The sequence below is a fragment of the Falco naumanni genome, chromosome Z, assembly GCF_017639655.2.
Source record: "Falco naumanni isolate bFalNau1 chromosome Z, bFalNau1.pat, whole genome shotgun sequence".
NCBI lineage: Eukaryota > Metazoa > Chordata > Aves > Falconiformes > Falconidae > Falco > Falco naumanni.
Window position 1 is genome coordinate 59,262,607 of NC_054080.1, and position 20,689 is coordinate 59,283,295.

Consider the following 20,689-nt stretch of genomic DNA (forward strand, 5'->3'; position numbering starts at 1 on the left):
AACTACGTTCATGCCAAACATAGCTCTGATGCCGGAAGCCTGTAGTGGATGTTGGGTTGAGGATGGGATGGAGGTGTACCAACAAGGGCCCAGACACGGGCGTTGCTGAGCAGTCACACTGGTTCCCAGAGAAAAGCATGGCTGAGGGTCTGCTTCCTTTTCATAGGAGCCTTCAAGCATATCTGGGCTGTGGCTGTGTCTATGCACAGCACTGTTTGCACAGTTTTCATCCTTGGTGTGAACCCTGCTCGTGAGGTGAATCATGGAAACATTTAGGTTAGAATGAGATCATCAAGTCCAGCTGTTAGCCCAGGACTGCCAAGGCCATCACTAAACCATGTCACTAAGCACCACATCTATGCATTTTTTAGCCACCTCCAGCAATGGTGATTCCATCACCTCCCTTCGCAGCCTCTTCCAATGCTTGACCACCCTCTCAGTAAAGAAAGTTTTCCTAATACCCAATCTAAACCTCCCCTGGAGTAACTTGAGGCCGTTTCCTCTTGTCCTATTGCTTGTTAGCTGGGAGAAGAGACCCACCCCCACCTGCCTACAGCCTCCCTTCAGGTGGTTTTAGACAGCAGTAGGGTCCCCCCCGAGCCTCTTCCTCTCCAGGCTGAACAATCCCAGTTCCCTCAGCTGCTCCTCGCAAGCCTTGTGCTCCAGCCCCTTCCCCAGCCCCTTGCCCTTCCCTGGACACGCTGCAGCCCCTCTACGTCCCTCCTGCCGTGAGGGGCCCAAACCTGAACACAGGGTTCGAGGTGCAGCCTCACCAGTGCCCAGTGCAGGGGGACAGTCCCTTCCCTTGCCCTGCTGGCCACACTGCTTCTGACACCAGCCAGGGTGCTGCTGGCCTCCTTGGCCACCTGGGCACCCTGCTGGCTCATGCCCAGCCGGCTGCCGACCAGCACCCCCAGGCCCTTTCCCACCAGGCCCTTTCCAGCCGCTCTGCCCCAGCCTGTAGCGCTGTGTGGGGCTGGTGTGACCCAGCTGCAGGACCCGGCACGGAGCCTTGTTGAACCTCATCCAGCTGGCCTCGGCCCACCGGTCCGGCATGTCCAGACCCCTCTGCAGAGCCTCCTGCCCTCCCGCAGATCAGCGCTGCTGCCCAGCTTGGTGTCATCTGCAAACTTACTGGGGGTGCACTTGATCCCTTCATCCAGATCATTGATCATCAATAAACATATTAAACAGGACTGGCCCCAGTGCTGAGGCCTGGGGAACACCACCTGTGACAGGTCACCAGCTGGATGTAACTCCATTTACTGTGACTCTCTGGGCTCAGCTGTCCAGCCAACTTTTAACCCAGCATAGAGCACACCCGTCCACACCATGAGCAGCCAGTTTCCCCAGGAGAATGCTGTGAGAGATGGTGTCAAAGGCTTTACTAAGGTCCAAGTAGACAACATCCACAGCCTTTCCCTCATCTACTACGCCGGTCATCTTGTCATAGGAGATGAGGTTCATCAAGCAGGACCTGCCTTTCATAAATGCATGCTGGCTGGGCCTGATCCCCCATTGTCCTGCACATGCCACGTGTTGGCACTTGGGATGATCTGCTCCATAACCTTCCCCAGCCTGTAGTTCCCCAGATCCTCCTTCCTGCCCTTCTTGTAGATGGGCACCACATTCTGGGACCTCCCCGGTTAGCCAGGACTGCTGATCAATGATGAAGAACAGCTTGGCACGCTCCTCCGCCAGCTCCCTCAGTACCCTGGGGTGGGTCTGATTCGGACCCATAGACCCGTCCATGTCTAATTGGAGCAGCAGGTCACTAATTGTTTCCTCCTGGACTGCGGGGACTTCATTCTGCTCCTCCTCATCCCTGTCTCCCAGCTCAGGGGGCTGAGTACCCTGAGGGTAACTGGTTTCACTATTAAAGACTGAGGCAAAGGCAGCATTAAGCACCTCAGCCTTTACCTCATCCTTTGTGGCAGTGTTCCCACCTGCATCCAATAAAGGGTGGAGATTATCCTTGGCCCTCCTTTTGTTTCTGATGTGTTTGTAAAAACTTTTTTTGTTATCTTTTAGAGCAGTGGCCAGCCTGAGTTCCAGCTGGGCTTTCATGTCTGATCTTTACCCTACATAACCTCACAGCTTCCATATATCTCTCCTGAGTTGCCTGCCCCTTCTTCCAAAGGTGGTACACTCTCCTTTTTTCCCCGAGTTCCATCCAAAGCTCTCTGTTCAGCCAGGTCTTCTGCCCCACCAGCTCATCTTTTCGCACTTGGGGATGGCCTGCTCATGCACCTTTAAGACTACCATCCTGGAGAATGCCCAGCCCTCCTGGACCCCTTGGCCCCTCAGAACTATCTCCCAAGGCATTCCATCAACCAGGCTCGTAAACAGGCCAAAGTCAGCCCTCTGGAAGTCCAACACAGCCATTCTGCTGACCACCCCCCACTCCTTCCATACTTCTCCAAGAATTGAAAAATTCATCTTCTCATGCTCCCTATGCCCAAGTTGTCCTGTGACCACCACATGCCCACCAGCGCTTCCCTGTGTGCAAACAGCAGGCCCAGCGGGACATCTCCCCTGGCTGGCTCACTGACAGCTGTGTCAGGCATCTGCCGCACACTCGGGAACCTCCTGGTCTGTGTCCTATCTGCTGTGCTCTATTTCCAGTGGACGTTTGGTAAGTTTAAGTTCCTCACAAGGACAAACTGTTGAAACAGTCCCTGACATACGGAGCTACCCCACCGCCTCTCCTTCCTTGCCTGTCCCTTCTGAAGAGTCTGTAGCCATCCCCTGCAGCATCCAGTCATGCGAGTTTCCCCCCATGTTTCCGTGATGGCGACTATGTCATGGTCTTCCTGCTGCACGATGGCTTCCAGCTCCTCCTGTTTGTTGCCCGTGCTTTGGGCACTGGCATAGATGCACTTCAGCTGTGCCATCGATCTCACCTCCAGGCCTGGCATCCCCCCCGCGGGCTCATCTCTGATGAGCTCGGGTTTATTCCCTTCCCGCTTTCAGTCGGGTTTAAAGCTGTCTCGACGAGCCCTGCTAACTCCTGGCCAGGGATCCTTTTCCCCCTCTGAGGCAGGTGAACCCCAGCTGTGGCCAGCAGGCCTGCTGCCGTGTGAACTGACCCACGTCAACCCCCCCGAGATCTGGCCATTGACACCAGGCCCAGAGGCAGCGCTGATCTGTGGGACCTTGCGGTGACACAGCCCCTCGCTCCCCGCGGCCGGCAGGACAGAAGGAAGCACCACCTGCGCTCCCGATCCCTCCCTCAGCCCCGAGGTCTCTCTCCGTCGCCCTCAGACTTCTTGGCGTTGGAGTTCATGGCTGCCCCTTGGCAGCCCAGCAGTGGGCAGTGATCAGAGGGCCGTACCGGGCAGGGGGTGTCCTGGTGACGTCCCTTACCCAGCCCCAGGGAGGCAGCAGGCTGCCCAGGGGCTGGCTCCGGCCGGCATACGGCCCCTCTGTTCCTCTCAGAGTGGAGTCGCCGATGACAACCACCTTTCAGTTCTTCCTAGCAGAGCTGGTCACCATGCGTGGGGTTGGCAGCTCCTCCAACCCGGACGAGTTTTCGCCCACATCGACACTTTCCTGACTCTCAGGCGCCAGAGCCGCACACCTGCTGTACAGGGGCACCTGGGAAGGTGGAGCAGGCCAGCGGTGACTCGCCTGCTGTCCCCAGCAGGGACCTGTTTCCATTCCTCCCGATCACTCGGGGCCCTTCCTTCTGCCTGGAGGCGAGCAGGCAGGGGACCCTCCCGCTTCCCGTGGTGACGTGTCCCTGCGGTGCATTTGTCTCAGCGATGGTAGAGCGTCTCCACCGGTCTGCCTCCCTCTCACAGTCCCTAATACTCCTGAACCTTTCTGCTTCCCCCTTCAGCTCTGCCACCAGGCTGAGCAGCTCAGCCACCCAGTCACCCCTCACACTGGTGTCACCCCTGCTGCCCTCCAGCAGCAGCGACCGGCGCAGGCAGCCGAGTGGCCCGTGACGTGGGCAGCTGCGTGCTGACATGGGAGCTCCGGCTGGGTCGCCACACACCTCCTGGCACTGGCCTTTGGCCAAGCAGAAGCCATGAGTGGCTAGGTTTCTTCTGGGGGGGTGATGACAGCTGCTGGAGCTCGGCTCTCTGGGCCATCAAGGGGACGGTGCCCCCCCTGCGGCCACAGCTGCCCCATGGCCACCCTCAACACTCCCTGCTCTGAGCAGGGCTGGGGCTGCCCCGCCATCCCCCCAGCGCCCACGCTTCTCCGTGTTGCTGGTTCGCACAAAGCTCACCACTGTCCCCTGCCGTGATCCTCTGTGAGGCACCTCGGAGGCCTGGCTGAAATGGCAGTGACGCTGGACGTTAAACTGCCACCTTCCATACGGAGCTCTGACAGCACAGCTCTGAGAAAGGTGGTGGCAGAGGGTCTGTCCTTCCACCCCTCTCAGTGGCCTTCTGGCATGGAGTGAGGTCTCTTACTACTCACAGTGCTTTTAAGATACATCATCATCTTTTCTGGGATGTGGCGTACCGTTTTTGAGGTCGTGCCTGCTTCCCTCTCCCCCTTCGGCTTTGCTAAGGGAAGGTTCACACTGCGCTGCGACACCAGCTGAAACGAGGAGGGGATGGTTCGGGCTTCAGGCAGTGTCTGTGTTACAGCAACAGCTTCTCTGCTTCAAAGATCCTCTCTGTTGCCTCAGGGGAAGCTCATGCTCCCGGCAGATGCGTCTTGCTTTACACTCAAGGCAACCGCCATGCTCTGCGCCTGGTGGAACTCCTCGCGCTAACAGTTCTGTGCCTTGTCTCCCTGCCCAGAGACCGCCACTGGCCCCCGGCTCACCTTGTTGCACCAGCCCCTGGCAGGAGGCCTGCTTCTGGAGCTAACCTTATCTCCGCAGCACCCTAGGGCTTTTGCAATCTGTTAAACAATAAAAATTACCTCCTGTCCCATCTTCACTGCCCGTTTATGTTCAGTCCAGGGGGATTAATTTATTGTCTTTTCTCTCTTTGTGCTGTAAGCTTGTGTAGTCACTTTATTTAACACAGTCCCTCAGCTATGAACGATTCTTTGCTTGTGCTGAAATGGCCAAGAGCAACCCAATGTCCTGTTAAGATAGAAAATCACTTAATGAGTAATCCTAGCCTTGAAATTCTGTCAACAACTTTTAAAAATGTAAATTATGCAATGAAGTCATTATACAAATCATCTGTTACATAATCAAACAGAGCAAATAATTTCAACAAGCTCACACACAGATCTGTAGGGTGGAAGGCTTTGTGCTAATAATTCACCGCCAGCGAATGGAGAGTGCTGTATGCTTCGTCTGAAAGCCATTTTGATCCATAAAGGTGACAAAAGGGGGATTCAGACCCAAAGCCTGTGAGATGAGTGAAAAAAAAAATTAATATCCAAGTTTTATTAACAAGGCAGAAAAAAACTTTACTGCCAGTACATACCTAACTGACCTTCCCTACTGTTCTGTGTTATTTCAGTATGTGCACATGTCTGGATCAGACAGTTCACCAGAGGTTTCCCTGCAGGAGTTCTGCCGGGAGGGCTCTGCTCTGTGCACTTGAGATGTTCTTACACAGAGCTGAGATAAAGGCCTGGCCCCACACAAGAATCCAGTTTCCCAGACACTGGCCAGTTGCATAAGAAAGGTTTTAAAGGGAGTTGAACAGACCTTGGGTGGCTGGAAATAGCGTTTGCCTTCCATTTCTGTTTCTCTCCACCTCCTCCATCTGTCTGACCAATTGTCTTTTGCGTCTGCTGTGTCTTATCTTCAACAACTGCAGAAAAAGGTTCTTTTAAAGATACCTTTAAGGTATAGAGGTGTACTATAGAGCCTCCAAGCCCACACTGACAAGCAGCTCAGCAGTTGTAGGACTGCATTGTTGCTGTCTTTTACATGACTGATGAGGGGATTTGGAGATGTTCAGAGGTGGGGGTGGGCGGGGTGTTTTGGCTCACCTATTTTGTCTAGTCCTACAGGGGGTTTGCTCAGTCTGCGGTAAGATCTGTTTCCTGCATTGCGCTATTGCATAGCTTATGGGGCTACATGGGGTAGCTGCAACCGGGGAATTGAAAAGAAAGTGCTTTTCAAAACAGGAAAGTAGACATCCTCTTACCTTTTTTTAGGCGTTTTTGATGTCTAGCTATGCATTCCATCTGTTATGTTATTGTGGTCAACATGAAATTATTATCTTCTGTTGGTGAAGTCAGGTTAGTTGTATCTCTGTGACTTTGTCTTAATGGCTGTGCACTTGAAGCAGAAACACAAGGCTGGTTAGGGGAACATCCCACCCCAGGGTGCCAACAGCCAGTCAGTTGTGACCTACGGAATTAAACTCTAAACTCGAAAGTTATAAAGTAGGTATGTTTATTGCACACAGATGCACGGGGGATCGCTCCACCACAAGCGTGCATGCCCGAAGTGACGAACCATCTCACATTTATACAATAAAACAAATGAATATTCAATTAACGCCTATACATATTCGTTACCTAAACCCACTTACTCTCGCTTTGTATGTTAATTAGCTTATCAGTCCTTTGCCTGGAATGTGGTGGTCACGTCTGTGTGACCATCCGATCTTCTCCAGCAAGAAGCCTCAGCACTCCCTCTAGATAACATTGGAATGTCTCTCATCCTTTTCTCATCCTTTTTATAAATAGCCCCTTTGTTAGAGGTGTCTCCTCAAAGCTGTGTGCCTATGTGACCGGACACCGCACCCATGACCAGTCACCATACCCACATTCCTTGAGCAGACATATACAATCACAATCGATGTCCATTGTCCCCATTTCACACTATTTCTCCATATCAATCCCTCCTTTTCTATCAAACTAAGTAAATTCTTTTACTTAAGCAGTCTTCCTGAATGATATAAAGCATCATACGTAAGTGTTACCCTTTTAAACATTCTCCAAACCCACAAATATAACATAATGGTTAGTATTAAGGAAATTCCTAAACTGATCAATAAGATCATAATGGGGTGTACCGTAACGTTAAGAATTCCTGTTGCAGAAGGTGACCAGCCAAAGAGAGTATCCCACCAATTATGGTTTCCATCAGGAAATAATTTACATATTCATTACAATTCTGGGAATTCATTTACATATTTCGCTCCTGTGCAATGTCCTTGAGGAGTGGTCGTCTGGGGGTCTTCAGGATGAAGATCAGGAGTCTTCCTCCAGTGAACTTTTTTTGCCTTCTTGTTTCTGCACAGACTCTGTTCCTCAATAGACTAATGAGCATGATTCAGATTCCTTGTTTAGGTAGCGTTATATACACAACAGAAACTTAGGACCAGATGGCCCTTATAAAGGTAACGAATCCAAGGACCTTGTGTCTAGTACATCCGTGGTGCTGACACTAAGGGTCTTGGTGTGTTCATCATGTTGACAATAAGGGTCCTTGAACACCTCCCAACTTTGGATAATTATATATAAGCACATCATTTTCTAAAAAAGTAGTATACCATTCATCACTCGTTGTACGTAGCTCATTATTCAATCCCCCTGTTCTAAAAACTATCATTATGCTCTCTGATCATTCTTCGACAGCACCAAACAGAACACTGAAGTAATAAGGAGTATGTAATTGCCAATCTATTCCCAATACTGTACTCACTTGTTGTACTATTTTGGCACAAAAGTGTGAGTCTCTATTGGAAGAGATTGTTGCCGGAACCCCAAAGCGGGGGATAATTTCATGTAACAATCCCTTCGTTACCTCTCTTGCTTTATTTGTTCGACAAGGAAAGGTTTTTGGCCAACCTGAAAACATACCAGACATAACTAATAAATATTGGTACCCCCCTTTTCTTGGGAGTTTCTTTCTTCCTGGATGACCCTCTTATACCAGCGGGGGCCATTCCTCACATCAAGGTCTGGCATGGCATATGTTCCCACCGCTCAACGCCTACTGGGTTGCAGCCAACAGTGGAGCTCAAGATTCTTCTTGGTGGCAAACAGAGGCCAACCCAGTCTTGCCCTTGACTATGGTAGGAGGCACCTGACCAACCTTATTCCTTGTACTTCGTTGTCAATGCAGAGCTTCATCTGTGCATCCCATAACAAGTCACTGTCATGGCAAAACACACAGATTTACATTAGTAGAACTACTACAGAGTGTATTTTATTTCAGCTTTTCTGCCAATATCCCCCACAGCCTTGCTGACCAAGGGATATTGTTTTATCTGAACTGGGCAAGCCTCCCCCTTATCATTTTTACTGTAACAGGTAAAGCATTTTTCACCTTTCCTGGAATTTATTTTCAGATACATCTGGTTAAAAATTTCTTTTACTTCAGGGAGGTCCTCTTTTCCTCTTTTCTGTTTAATTAAAGATAAGCTCAATAATTCAATTACTTGATCATTTTTAACTTTTAGTTTCATTTCTCCTTCTTTAAACGTCTAGATGTTCTAATAAATCTCATCCCAACGAAGATTTTGGTGAATTTGGCATTCTTATTTGTTTTCTTAGTTTGTACTTTAAAGGTTTCAGGATGTTTTCTTGGTGGCCAGCAGCTCCCACAACTGTAACAAATTATTATTTTTTTTACTGAAGTTTAACAAATAAGTTGTTTCTGTATTCACTAAAATTCCACCTCATTTTTCCTAGTCCCTAGTTCACTAGAGCCCCTTGCTGGTTCTTTAGCTTAGGGCAATCTCACTTCCAGTGTCCACTTTCCCTACAATATGCACACTGATCCGATCCCATAGGAGAGGGATTCACTCTTTCACTTCTGCCCGACATTCCTCCTGTCTCTGCCTCGTCTCCTCTACCAGTTTAGCACGACCCAGCTCTTCTCTTACCTTCTGTACATGTTCCCTGTTCCTTCTGTCAACTTTTCTATATCACGCTTACCTAGTAACTCGAACCTTTATCTAGTCCTATTAGATCATCCTGACAAGCCTTTCATAACCAATTTTCAAACATCTAAATTTCCCATCAAAGATTCACCTTTATTCTCCTCAGACCCACTGCCTGCCCTAAAGGGGCCGTTACCGGTCCTGTTGTGCTGCAAATGCTGCAGCAATTGGGGTGACATTGTCACATCCTTCTGCTCAATTGTCAGCAACAGCAACCCCCTCCTCCTCACCAGCAGAACGGTTCGGGGCAGGAGATGCTGTTCCTGCTCCGCAGGTTACACAAGCCTGCCTCTGCAACAGCACTTCTGTTTTAACTCTTTCTTACCCTGAATGCAAATCTGCTCCTTGTTGCTTTAAGTCTGTGTTCTTACCTATCAGCCTTCGCAGGCAAACAGCAAACACCCTGCCGTGCGTCCAGCAGGGCTCAGCCGCACCGTCGAGCGGGTACGGGGGTTTGTACAAACTTACTCCAATACTCTAAGGTCTCTCACACACACACACCCCGCCTCAGGTTTTACATACATCAGTACAAGTTTTTATCTTACAACGTGTTTCATTCTGGTTGCTCCACAGAAGGAACCACAACCTGAGCTTTTTAACACAAAAATTTCAACAAGAACATCTTTCTAGTTTAGGTCTCAGGGTTTTTTTCCCTATCCTTTTCTGGAGCCATACTCAAAGATCATGTGATGTTAATCCCGCACTCTTTCTGCCACATAAACATATCTGCACACATTATTTCATCCCACTTCTGTTCTCTACGAAGAAACAACATAAGCTGTAAAATTGTGTTGTAATATAAGACTTCCTTCAGATGGCCATCTTTCACCATCGCCTAATGTATACAAAGGCCACCAATTTTGACAATATTTTAAAAATGTCTTTTTTGTTCAAATTTCCTCCGGGAATTCTGCCAAATTCTTTCCAATGCTTCAAAATACATCCCAGAGGTATTTTGGTATTTATTTCTTGGCTCGGTCTGCCCCCATCTTCTTAGTAAGTCTGATATATTTGTCTACAATGTATTAGTTATTTAGCCTTATTTCTTGGTCTCTTTTTTTTTTTTTTTTTTTTTTTTTTTTTAAAGGAGATAATATATTTTAGACACTTGCCACCCTTTGTTCGAGTATACGGACAGCAGCTACGACACTAAGGGCAGAGGTTAATTCGTGCTTTTTCCAAATGATGTTAGCTCTAATGTTTTGTCCACAGCCTCCCGCTCTAATTTCTAATTATGCTTTCCAACACTTCATAAATTGATTTTTCAATCGCTCCGTCCCTCTCTGGCCGGCCCCTCGCGGGGAACACGGACACGCAGAGCGGGACTCCTCCCCACTCGCTTTGCAGTGACACCCACACACGTCACACTCTCCGGGCAGCCCGCAGTCACACAGGCAGTACGTTACACGGTACCGTGCGCTTACATACAGCCCTCGTAACGCTGACAGTTCGCGTTATCACACAAAGTACGCATTTCAACGAACAATTGCCAAAAAACAGTTTCTAATTCTTTTCTGGCCTTAAGCAGAGTGTTAAGTTTTCAGCTATTTGCCTAGAATTACCAGAATATTTTTTTTTTCAACATACATTTCATAACTCCAAGTTTGAACATGTAACACATGTAACAAGACAACACATAGAACAAGACACAGAGCGCTATTTCAGTTGTTACATTCTAGGAATTCCCCAAATCTTAAGACAACCTAAAGGAAGTTTTTAGCTTCCCAAATCTTTATGAAGTATTTAAGATTTTGTTACTCCCATGTTTGTTTGGGTTTTTTTATTTTTTTTTTTTCCCCGACGCAAAAGTTTCCCTTTTGCTGTGAGGTCCCTCTTGTTCCTGTGAGATTCCGCCTTATTCCGTCCCGCCCCCCGCTTTCCGTCGCGAGGCCTCCGGGCTTTTAGGAATGGCAGTCACCTCGGGTTTGCTCGATCTGCCCTCAGGATCGCTAGCGGCCACCCCTTGGTCAGCAAACCCCCTCCCAAGGTACCTTTCCTCCTGGGGACTACGCTGCGCGCCGGACGTCTCCGTGCGTCTCACCAGCCGCCCCGTTTCTAAACATACCGTTTCATCCGTGGATCCAGGGGTTTCTCTTCTGCTCCCGGGGGAACAGCTGAGAAGAGGAGGCTCCTCCGAGGAAATCTCCCGGGGCGCGCCTGGGAGCGTCCGCTCCGCAGCTGGTCCCTCGGCCGAGCAGAAATCCTTCTGCCTGGCTCGTACGGAATTAAACTCTAAACTCGAAAGTTATAAAGTAGGTATGTTTATTGCACACAGATGCACGGGGAATCGCTCCACCACAAGCGCGCATGCCCGAAGTGATGAACCATCTCACATTAATACAATAAAACAAATGAATATTCAATTAACGCCTATACATATTCGTTACCTAATCCCACTTACTCTCGCTTTGTATGTTAATTAGCTTATCAGTCCTTTGCCTGCAATGTGGTGGTCTTGCAGGCTTGTAGGTGATTCACGTCCATGTGACCATCCCATCTTCTCCAGCAAGAAGCCTTAGCACTCCCTCCCTCTAGATAACATTGGAATGTCTCTCATCCTTTTCTCATCCTTTTTATAAATAGCCCTTTTGTTAGAGGCATCTTCTCAAAGCTGTGTGGCTATGTGACCAGACACCGCACCCATGACCAGTCACCATACCCACATTCCTTGAGCAGACATATACAATCACAATCGATGTCCATTGTCCCCATTTCACACTATTTCTCCGTATCAGTTGCAACAAAGAAGTCAGCAGAAGTGCCTGTAACTAAGGGAAAGGTAAAGGCAGCAGGGTGTGTGGTGTGTGTGTGTGTGGGGAGATGGGGGCTAGGTCACAGTCACCCATTGAATTCGGGACTAAAGACTCCCCACCCGAGCCCCAGACATATGTGGTAAGTTAAGAATACACGGCAACTTTAAATCGAAGCAATAAATTTGTAGACCAATGGAAAACTGCCACGCATCTTTTAGGCAGAGTTTGGAAAATACACATGCGTAACTGGGCTATATGAATACCTTTCCTGTTCTCCTGGGCTTTGGGCTTGCTTTGTGGAATACCACTTAGCCCCCAGCTTTACACAAATCTGTAGTAAAGAAACACATCAACCCTGCGTGTCGACTGGCTCTTGCACACTGGGAGAACGGTTCCACTTCTTGGACAGCATTTGTGGTGACGCTGCTGTGCACCTCGGCTAGGCAGAAGGTTATCCACCATAGAAACAAGCAAACCTCAGAAACCATCCCTTGTGGAACACTAAAGTGCATTTTGTAGACATTTTTACTTTTCCTAGCTCTCAGCATATATTCTTTCATTCTCACCACATTATGACCACACTAACCGAAGCTGACCTGTACACCAGACAAAACCTGTTTTTTGTGTGGAATTAAACTCTATAACTAAGGGTGTTATAGAGCAGGTATGTTCATTGCAGCACCAGACGCAAGGGGGATTGCTCCTCCTAACTTGCACACCTAGTCATACTCACAATACATACTTATACAGTGAAGTTGGTTAGTTCAGCCCAAAGTCTACACCTACTAACTGATTATTAGTTAGTTGCTTTCTTGCTTCAATTTAAAGGTACAGTTCATTTTAAATTTACTGGGCATGCTCCCCAAGTGGCAGATGGGTGTGTGAGGGATTCACTCTCTTGGGGGTGTGGGGGGGGCATTTGAGTAGGAGGTCCTGATCTCCCACTACCACAACTATTTTATCCTAGTGTCCTTGAGTCTTATCACTACAGTAGTTTTTCTTTTAGCAATTAGCACATCTTTGTCAGAAGGCTACTAATTTACATTCTTGTGGAGCTCATCTGCATCTGTACTAACTGTCCCTTCTGAAGTGCTGAGCGGGCCAAGCTCCAGACCTTCTCTGGCAGCCAGTGAGGCTCCTGCCTGCTTGTTGATGGTTCCTGTTATCTATGCAACTCCAGCCTGCAGAGTTGTAGGTTTTTCACTATATTTTCTCGCATCACCCACCTCCTCTGCCCCCTCTGGGTGGTGCCAGGGATGGGGGCTCTGTTCAGCTCATGGCAGCTCCTCTCTGCCGCTCCTTCCTGCTCATGCTTCTCGCCAGCATGAGTGCCACCCGTGGGCTGCAGTCCCTCGGGATGAACAGGCCTCCCCTCCGGGGGCTGCAGGGCAATCCCACGCCTGCAGCTGCCTCCTTCCCTGCCCTCTGTGCTCCCAGGGCCCTTCCTCACATTTCTTGCCCTCACACCTCGTCGTCTCGGTGCTGTTTCGCTCTTACTTAGGCACATTCTCCTCAGCGTGCTGCAGCCGAGGGGCTGGGTCGGGCCCTGCGGCAGAGGCTGGGCAGACTTCCTCACAGGGACCCCTCGCAGGGACACCTCGCAGGGACCCCTCGCAGGGACACCTCGCAGGGACCCCTCGCAGGGACACCTCGCAGGGACCCCTCGCAGGGACACCTCGCAGGGTCACCTCGCAGGGACCCCTCGCAGGGTCACCTCGCAGGGACCCCTCACAGGGACACCTCGCAGGGACCCCTGCCAGGGACCCCTCACAGGGTCATCTCAGAGGAAGCCCTCACAGGAACCCCTCACAAAGACCTCGCATCACTTAGAAGTGCAAGGAAGCTTTCAAACCATTACCCAAGCCTTTTGTTGACTATTTACTTCCTTTAATGTCAACGCAGGCCTGTTAAGCACCATGGGGGAGGCAAGGCACGATGCCTGTGCGGCCCAGCAGCAGCCGGGTCCCTGGGCGCGCCCCCGTTCAACCAGCAGCCCTGCTGTCCGGGCTGAGGGGAATTGTCACCGCCCTGGGAGCATGCTTACACCGTGTCACACTTGCAGGGGTTGGCTTGTGCTAATATTTGTATCATTTGTTTGGGCGTGGTGGGGGGCACCACCACTGTGTGGTGATACTGGTAAGGGTATGACAGGGTTTATGTTCTGTCCAGCATGAAGTCCTGTTATAAAAACTGCTATTTAAAAAAACCACAATATAACTCTAGTTTTGGGATCGGCAGGATAAATTTAAACGATATATACGGGGCATTTCTGCCACTTCTTGAAAACGGAGGCTTCTCTGTCTAGAAACGGTGCAAAACGCCGCGTCCCGAGGAGAGGCCGACGGGCGGGGCCGGGCCACCGCTCCCTTTCGCGCCGGTAACTGTTCGCTCTGCCGCGGGCGGCCCCGACGGCCCCCGCCCTGCTGCCGCGCCCTCCCGCGGGCCGGCGCCCTCAGCCGCGCTCGCACCGGCCCCGCTCCGAGAAGGGCCGCAGGCGGTTTCCCGCGTCCACCTTCGGCTGCGCAGGCAGCCTGAGGGGCGGCGCGGCGCTGCGGCTCCCACTGACGAGGGGTCGGCCCCCGCCGCCCGGGCAGGCCGCCCCCCACCCACGGCTGGGCTGAAGCAGCGGTGACACCGCCCGGCCGGTCCCGTCCGCCGTCCCCGAGGTCCCCGCGGTGGGCCGCGCATCCCGCCCGCCCTCGCCCCCGCCCCGCCGTCCGTCCCCAGCCCGCGCGAACCGCCAAGCCGTGAGGTGGCGCTGCCGCCCCGGCCGCCCCATCGCCGCTCCCTCCGCCGCCTGCCCCGAGCGCGGCAGGCGGGTCGGCACGGCGCGGCCTGCACCATGGAGGCGCCCCCCGTCACCATGATGCCCATCACGGGCGGCACCATCAACATGATGGAGTACCTGCTCCAAGGTAAGCGGCGGCCCGGCCGGCCGGCAGCTCCCGTCCGCCGCTCCGCAGAGCGCCCGGCGGCCGCGGGCCTGCCTGCCGCCGCCGCCTCGGCCGGGGGGCAGCCTCGGGAGCCGGGTCTGAGGGGGGGTGCGGGGGGGGAGGCGGCGCGGGCCGGCGGGGTTGCGGCGGCCTGCGCTGCGGGGAAGGCTCCACGCAGGCGGGCGGGGAGCGGGTGACGGAGCTGCTGCCACTGCCTGCTGCAGGGAGCATCCTGGACCAGAGCCTGGAGAGCCTGCTGCACCGCCTGCGCGGCCTGTGCGACAACATGGAGCCGGAGACCTTTCTGGACCACGAGATGGTGTTCCTGCTGAAGGGGCAGCAGGCCAGCCCCTTCGTGCTGCGGGCGAGGCGGGCCATGGACAAAAGCGGGATGCCCTGGCACCTGCGCTACCTGGGCCAGCCAGAAATAGGTGACAAGAATCGCCACGCGCTGGTGCGCAACTGCGTAGACATTGCTACTTCAGACAACCTGACAGACTTCCTGGTGGAGATGGGCTTCCGCATGGACCACGAGTTCATGGCCAAAGGGCACGTGTTCCGCAAGGGCATCATGAAGATCATGGTGTACAAGATCTTCCGCATCCTAATGCCAGGGAACACGGAGAGCATTGAGCCACTCTCCCTCTCCTACCTGGTGGAGCTAAACGTGGTAGCGCCAGCAGGACAGGACATTGTTTCTGATGACATGAGGAACTTTGCTGAGCAACTGAAGCCTCTCGTGCACCTGGAAAAAATTGATCCCAAAAGGCTTATGTGATTAAAAAGCTGGGAAGGCATTGGTTTTATTAAGTGTTCCTAAAGAGGGAACACTCTAGGAAAAAAAATTTCCTAGTTTTTCTAGAAAGCCTCCTGAGGGCAAATTAAAGTAGGAAGAAGGGAATAAAGGACTGTGTATCAGTTTTATCAGTTGCAATTACAGAGTGCTTTTTTCCTTCACTTGTGGATGTGAACAAAAGGGAGATGCATAAATACCATTCAAAACATCAGTAAATGCTCACAATGGTCATTTTCCTTCTCCTGTTGGGGAGGTACGCATTAGAAAGCATATTACCTAACAATCCAAAACCATCAGACCCTGGAATTCATCCTTCTGTGTACCCACATCCTGGTGCTGCTTGCCTTTTTTTTTTTTTTTTTTTTTTAAAGCACAATTCATGTATCCTACCTAGTCATCCAAATTTTTTCCTTTGTATTAACTTTATAAAATTGATTATCCTTTAATGCAGGAGGTGTTGTTTAATACAGGCATAAACCCAGGAACTGCACAAGAACGTGTACACATTTACAACAGAATAGTAAAGCAGTAGCATGTTACAGAACAGCTAGGGCTTAAGATACTTCAGAACGAAACAGTGTCTGATAGAACCAAAGCTGGAGTTGGCAAACCATTCAGCAACATTAGAACTGCAAAAGCCTTCAAAGCTTTTAACGCTGTTCCATCTTTTTCACTTACATTGGGTATGGTGGTCAGGTCATGAGAAAGCAGTGAATTACATGGGTTTGACTTCTCACGCCTGACAGCAGTATTGAAAATCGGCACAGATCTGTTTAGCACCTGTCTTGATTAGTAGGATGGTTAGTTACCCTCTCTGTATTTCAGTGATAATTGAATTGGTTTTGAGTTTTCAAATACAGTTCAAACAAAATAAGGTTGAGAAAAACAACAAAGCAGCTTATTAAAATTTCTCACAGACCACAACTATTTTACCCATTACTAAAACCTACCAAACCCTTGTCAGAGACATTGCCACCCTTTAGCACCACACAACTCTAGATAAGAACTAAGGGCCAAGACCACTCCCACAAAAAACTTCAAAAAAAGCCTTTTATGTTAACAGCTCCATTTTCAAGGCAGAGCTTGCAAGAGATAAGCCATGACAAGTGGCTTAGTGCTGCCCGAGTGCAGTGTCTCAAGTGTTCCACTGATGCAGGCTCTGCATATGGGGTGTGGGGACAACAGAGTACTTAACAGTGTTCTCCAGCCAGTGTTTTATGTTGGATACATCACAATGATTTCCAAGAGGTACAAGGGTGACTGCCCATTGTCTAGACTGGAAACATTTTCTGGAGGCTTATGGACACACCTACAATTCTTTTCATACTCAGGCATGACTTGCCCTCATCAGACAGCACACTACCCTGGTCCTCTGAGTCTGGAATTTATTAGTATGCTGTCACAGGGCATAATTTCCTGGGGCCAGGGGCGATGAGCAGGGCCCAAAGCTCTGCCTGTGCCTGAGAGCTGAGCGTGCTGGGTTGCTCCGTGATTCAGTTGCAGTCCCACCCCTGCAGGTGGGAATCCTTAGGGCTGTTGTCATATCCTGCCACTGCAAGACTGGACACTTGCCACAGAATTCCACAATCCATGACTTGTTTCTTGTGACACAAAATTTAGAGAGAAGTCCAATAGAGAGAAAAGTTGAACGTTGCATGCCAGCTTTTCCAAGCAGTAGGTACTTTCAAGTACCTTGAACACACAGAAAACACTTAAGCACATAGGTCCTTCCCACTGCATCTGAAAGGAACTCACAAGGTAATTTACCTTCCAAGTTTCTAAGTGGAGAGGCAAACAAATCACAGAACATCGATACTAGTATAGCGTGATAAGACAGGAAAATCCCACATGGGATTTCAGGCACACCAGCTCAAACACAATGAGACTTCAGATGACAGTATGTCTGACTATTGCTTCATTGAAGTTATCAAAAATAAAAATGATCACTTGAAATAGTTCTTTTCACAGAGGATTAGTTTAAACCTTCAAAATTGCAGCAGCCCACATTACCAGCCCTCCTAAGTCTAGCTGTAGTCTATGCATAGATGAGACCGGTGTGCAAGTGTCGCGACGGAGGGAAGACACAGTCACTCAATATGAGTGACCAGCAGACTTCATTTATTGTGCCTTACAGTCACCTTTTATACCTTGTTATAATTAGCTCATACATATTACAAAAGTTAAGCTCATTATTGGTTAGTTGCCTAAATACCAAGCCCTCCCCTGGTTTCTCTTCTGTAGTTACCTGTTCCCACCTGCAACATTCTTTTCCCACCGAAATCTCCCTGTTACCGTGTAACAAGAACAGCCAAGGACAGTGTATTTTTGCTTTACCTCAGATAAACTGAGAGCGATGTGCATTTTTGTCCAGCCAGCTGGACTATGTCTATGTGAACTTTTTCAGCTAGCCGGTTATCCACAATTCCCTCGTTTTTATTTTGGGCGACATAGGCTTGGTTGACCATTTTCAATAACAGCGTTTTAACACAGGAAAATACACAGCCAACTTATAAAATCTCAGTTCAGAAGTATAATTCCTGAAATACTTGAAAAATAAAGTTAGCTTGAAGATTTAATTTAGATGCTCTTTCTGTTCCAGTGCTATAAAAAGTTTAAAAAATTCGAAGGTAATTTTAAAGTTCTGAACATGGACTAATGCAAGCTCAAAACCCAAAAAGAAACCAAACTGATGTTTGACTAGGAATATTTGCAAATATTTTAGTGGAAAATCCCTAATCATTAACAATTTTCTGTCCAAATAACAACTGCCCTTATGCAACCAACCAGTCCATACATTTTCTGAAGAATACCTCATTGATATCAAAGAATTAACAAAGGGGGAAAATTAGTTCTAAGCTATATACATTCATAAGTGGATTTTTCAATAGTTACATACAGATTTACACACTAAGCCATAATGGCTTGTAGGTGATACACACAAGAAGAGTACGTTGCTTATCTGTCTGAATGTCTATGCTAAATTTGACAACTATGCCACAAGCCAAGCCTACATGGGTGCTGTGTGTTATGCACGTTCCTTAACAAACAGAAGTATAATAGACAAATTCCCACGATCTAGTCCCCAACCTAATTATATTATTTTGTAGCCAATTAAGGAAAATAACACAAATGTGCACATACCTTTTAGTTCAGAACCAATCTGTGATAAAAGGCCTTAGCCTTATGGCATCATCGAATCTTAACGAGTACAGTAATTAAAAATGCAGTCTTACTGTATGTGCAATTTATGCTGACATTCCCTCAAATGCTACACGTATTTCTCACTCAACTGCCTCAAGTTAAAATAGTAGTATTTGTTAATATGTATTAAAAAATCATTAATTCTCTACAACAGCAGTTGACTTCCATAACACTATGTAAGCAAAAGAGGCTTAAGATGGGTTTTCTGAATACTAACAATTTATTTTAGACTGTCTAAACTCAGGTCTTGAAAGATTTCACTCTACCAGACATAGAAACACTGTTGCACTCCAGTTGTGATATCCCTTTTCCCAAGTTGTCACATGCACATCTCGCTCAAGCAACATTATTGTCAAAGTTTCTCTCTGCTACATAAAAGCATATTGCACTTGTAGACATAAAAGACAGGACCCTTACTTAGATTATTACCTTATTACCTCATAACTCTTAGTATCTCTGATTTCATCACTTCAAAAATTCACCAGAAGCAGATAAAACCACAGTATCAGACTAAACTACACCTTAACTGCTGATTCAAATAAAGGCATTCTCTTCAGATATGCCTAATGCTTACAAATAATTTTGGCTGGTTTTGATCAAAAAACTATTATTACAATAATGATCAAAAATAATAATCCCGTTTGCAAAATGCCTTTAAGCCAGCCTCCTAGTCCCAACCAATTTCCACATTCAGAATACAGCGTAAATACAGAATACAGAATAAATTACCTCCATCAAGGCAAAAAGGCTTCTTTTTAAACACAGAGATGTTTGCTAGTTCAAAGCAGAAACCCATTTCTTCTAGGTGACAGCTGAAGCACTTTTTTTTTGTTTGTTTGGTTTTTTTTTGGTGGGCTTGTAATCAAGTCCGTATTTTTCCTTGAGAAGCTTAAGCTGTTCCACTTCTTTCAGGAGTGTTTCCAACTCTGAGTTGTCGAATAGGTCCGTATTTCCCCAAAATACCATACATTTCCTCCGCTGTGATTTTATACGGCAGGTTCCGAATATAGAGAATCCGATTGACCTCTGGGGGCAGCCAGATGTTAGCTCGCTTGGCCGCTTGCAGCGCCGTGGCGCCGATCGGAGGCGGGGGGGGGGGGGGGGGGGGGGGGGGGGCGCCTGGGAGAGAAACCGCGGCCGGGAAGGGGCCTGCCGGGCCGCGCGCCGCCGCTCGCCGCTGCCGCGGGGGTCCCGGCTGCTATCCCATACGCTAACAACCCGAGTAACGCCTTTTTAAATTCTATGTCCTGCACGCCCCGCTTTTCTAAAAAGCAAATGAGCGAATCGTGCGCCGCTTGTCTCTCCATACCTTCGTCAGCGCTGTTGCAGCCTTTGCGAGACTTCGGCGACGCGCGGCCGGCGGGACCCTCTGTAGGTGCTCCCGGGCGCGGGGACCGTGCCCTGCCGCCTCCTGCGCTGCTTTCAGGGCCGGTACCCGAATCTCCGTCGAACCGTGGCTCGCAGGTTCAGCCCTCTCTAGGGTCCCTGTTCGGGCGCCATTTGCCGCGACGGAGGGAAGAGAGTCACTCAATGTGAGTGACCAGCAGACTTCGTTTATTGTCCCTTACAGTCACCTTTTATACCTTGTTATAATTAGCTCATACGTATTACAAAAGTTAAGCTCATTATTGGTTAGTTGCCTAAATACCAAGCCCGCCCCTAGTTTCTCTTCTGTAGTTATCTGTTCCCACCTGCAACATTCTTTTCCCACCGAAATCTCCCTGTTACCATGTAACAAGAACAGCCAAGGACAGTGTATTTTTGCTTTACTTCAGATAAGCTGAGAGCGATGTGCATTTTTGTCCAGCCAGCTGGACTATGTCTATGTGAACTTTTTCAGCTAGCCAGGTATCCACATGCAAGGAAAAAAGCTTACTGCATCTGTGGTTAGAGCCGAATTAAAATGGATACTTTCAGGCCACTAATGCTCAAAGTGTATCCTCTTCCTTCACCTAATGAAATACTTTTCTCCTACTATGAAACTTAGCTTTTATAGGTGGAGGCTAAAGATAAGGATAGTGATACTATTCATAACACACACTAGTAAATTACGTGGCATAACCCTAACTACTTACCCTTCACTGCATCTAGGGTCACGTTACACTGTAGTTACACAGACAGCTACAGAAGAGCAAAATCTTTCCTTACTGGAAAATATGTGTTACACACATAACTTATGGG

At 49.0% G+C, this 20,689-nt stretch overlaps 1 protein-coding gene across 1 annotated transcript; it reads left to right on the top strand.

The window, feature by feature from the left end:
• The first annotated feature begins 14,349 nt into the window (after window positions 1-14,349).
• MED18 (mediator complex subunit 18) lies at window positions 14,350-15,435 on the top strand. Its single transcript, XM_040580798.1, has 2 exons — window positions 14,350-14,493; window positions 14,736-15,435. The coding sequence occupies exons 1-2, from the start codon at window positions 14,421-14,423 to the stop codon at window positions 15,287-15,289; spliced, it is 627 nt and encodes a 208-aa protein (XP_040436732.1). The 5' UTR covers window positions 14,350-14,420; the 3' UTR covers window positions 15,290-15,435.
• The last annotated feature ends 5,254 nt before the right edge of the window (window positions 15,436-20,689 follow it).

Bases quoted from the DNA above. Each gene is read 5' to 3' on its own strand.
- MED18 (XM_040580798.1), top strand. From the start codon at position 14,421: ATGGAGGCGCCCCCCGTCACCATGATGCCCATCACGGGCGGCACCATC. The intron at 14,494-14,735 runs GTAAGCGGCGGC...TGCCTGCTGCAG, and splicing joins GATGGAGTACCTGCTCCAAG to GGAGCATCCTGGACCAGAGC.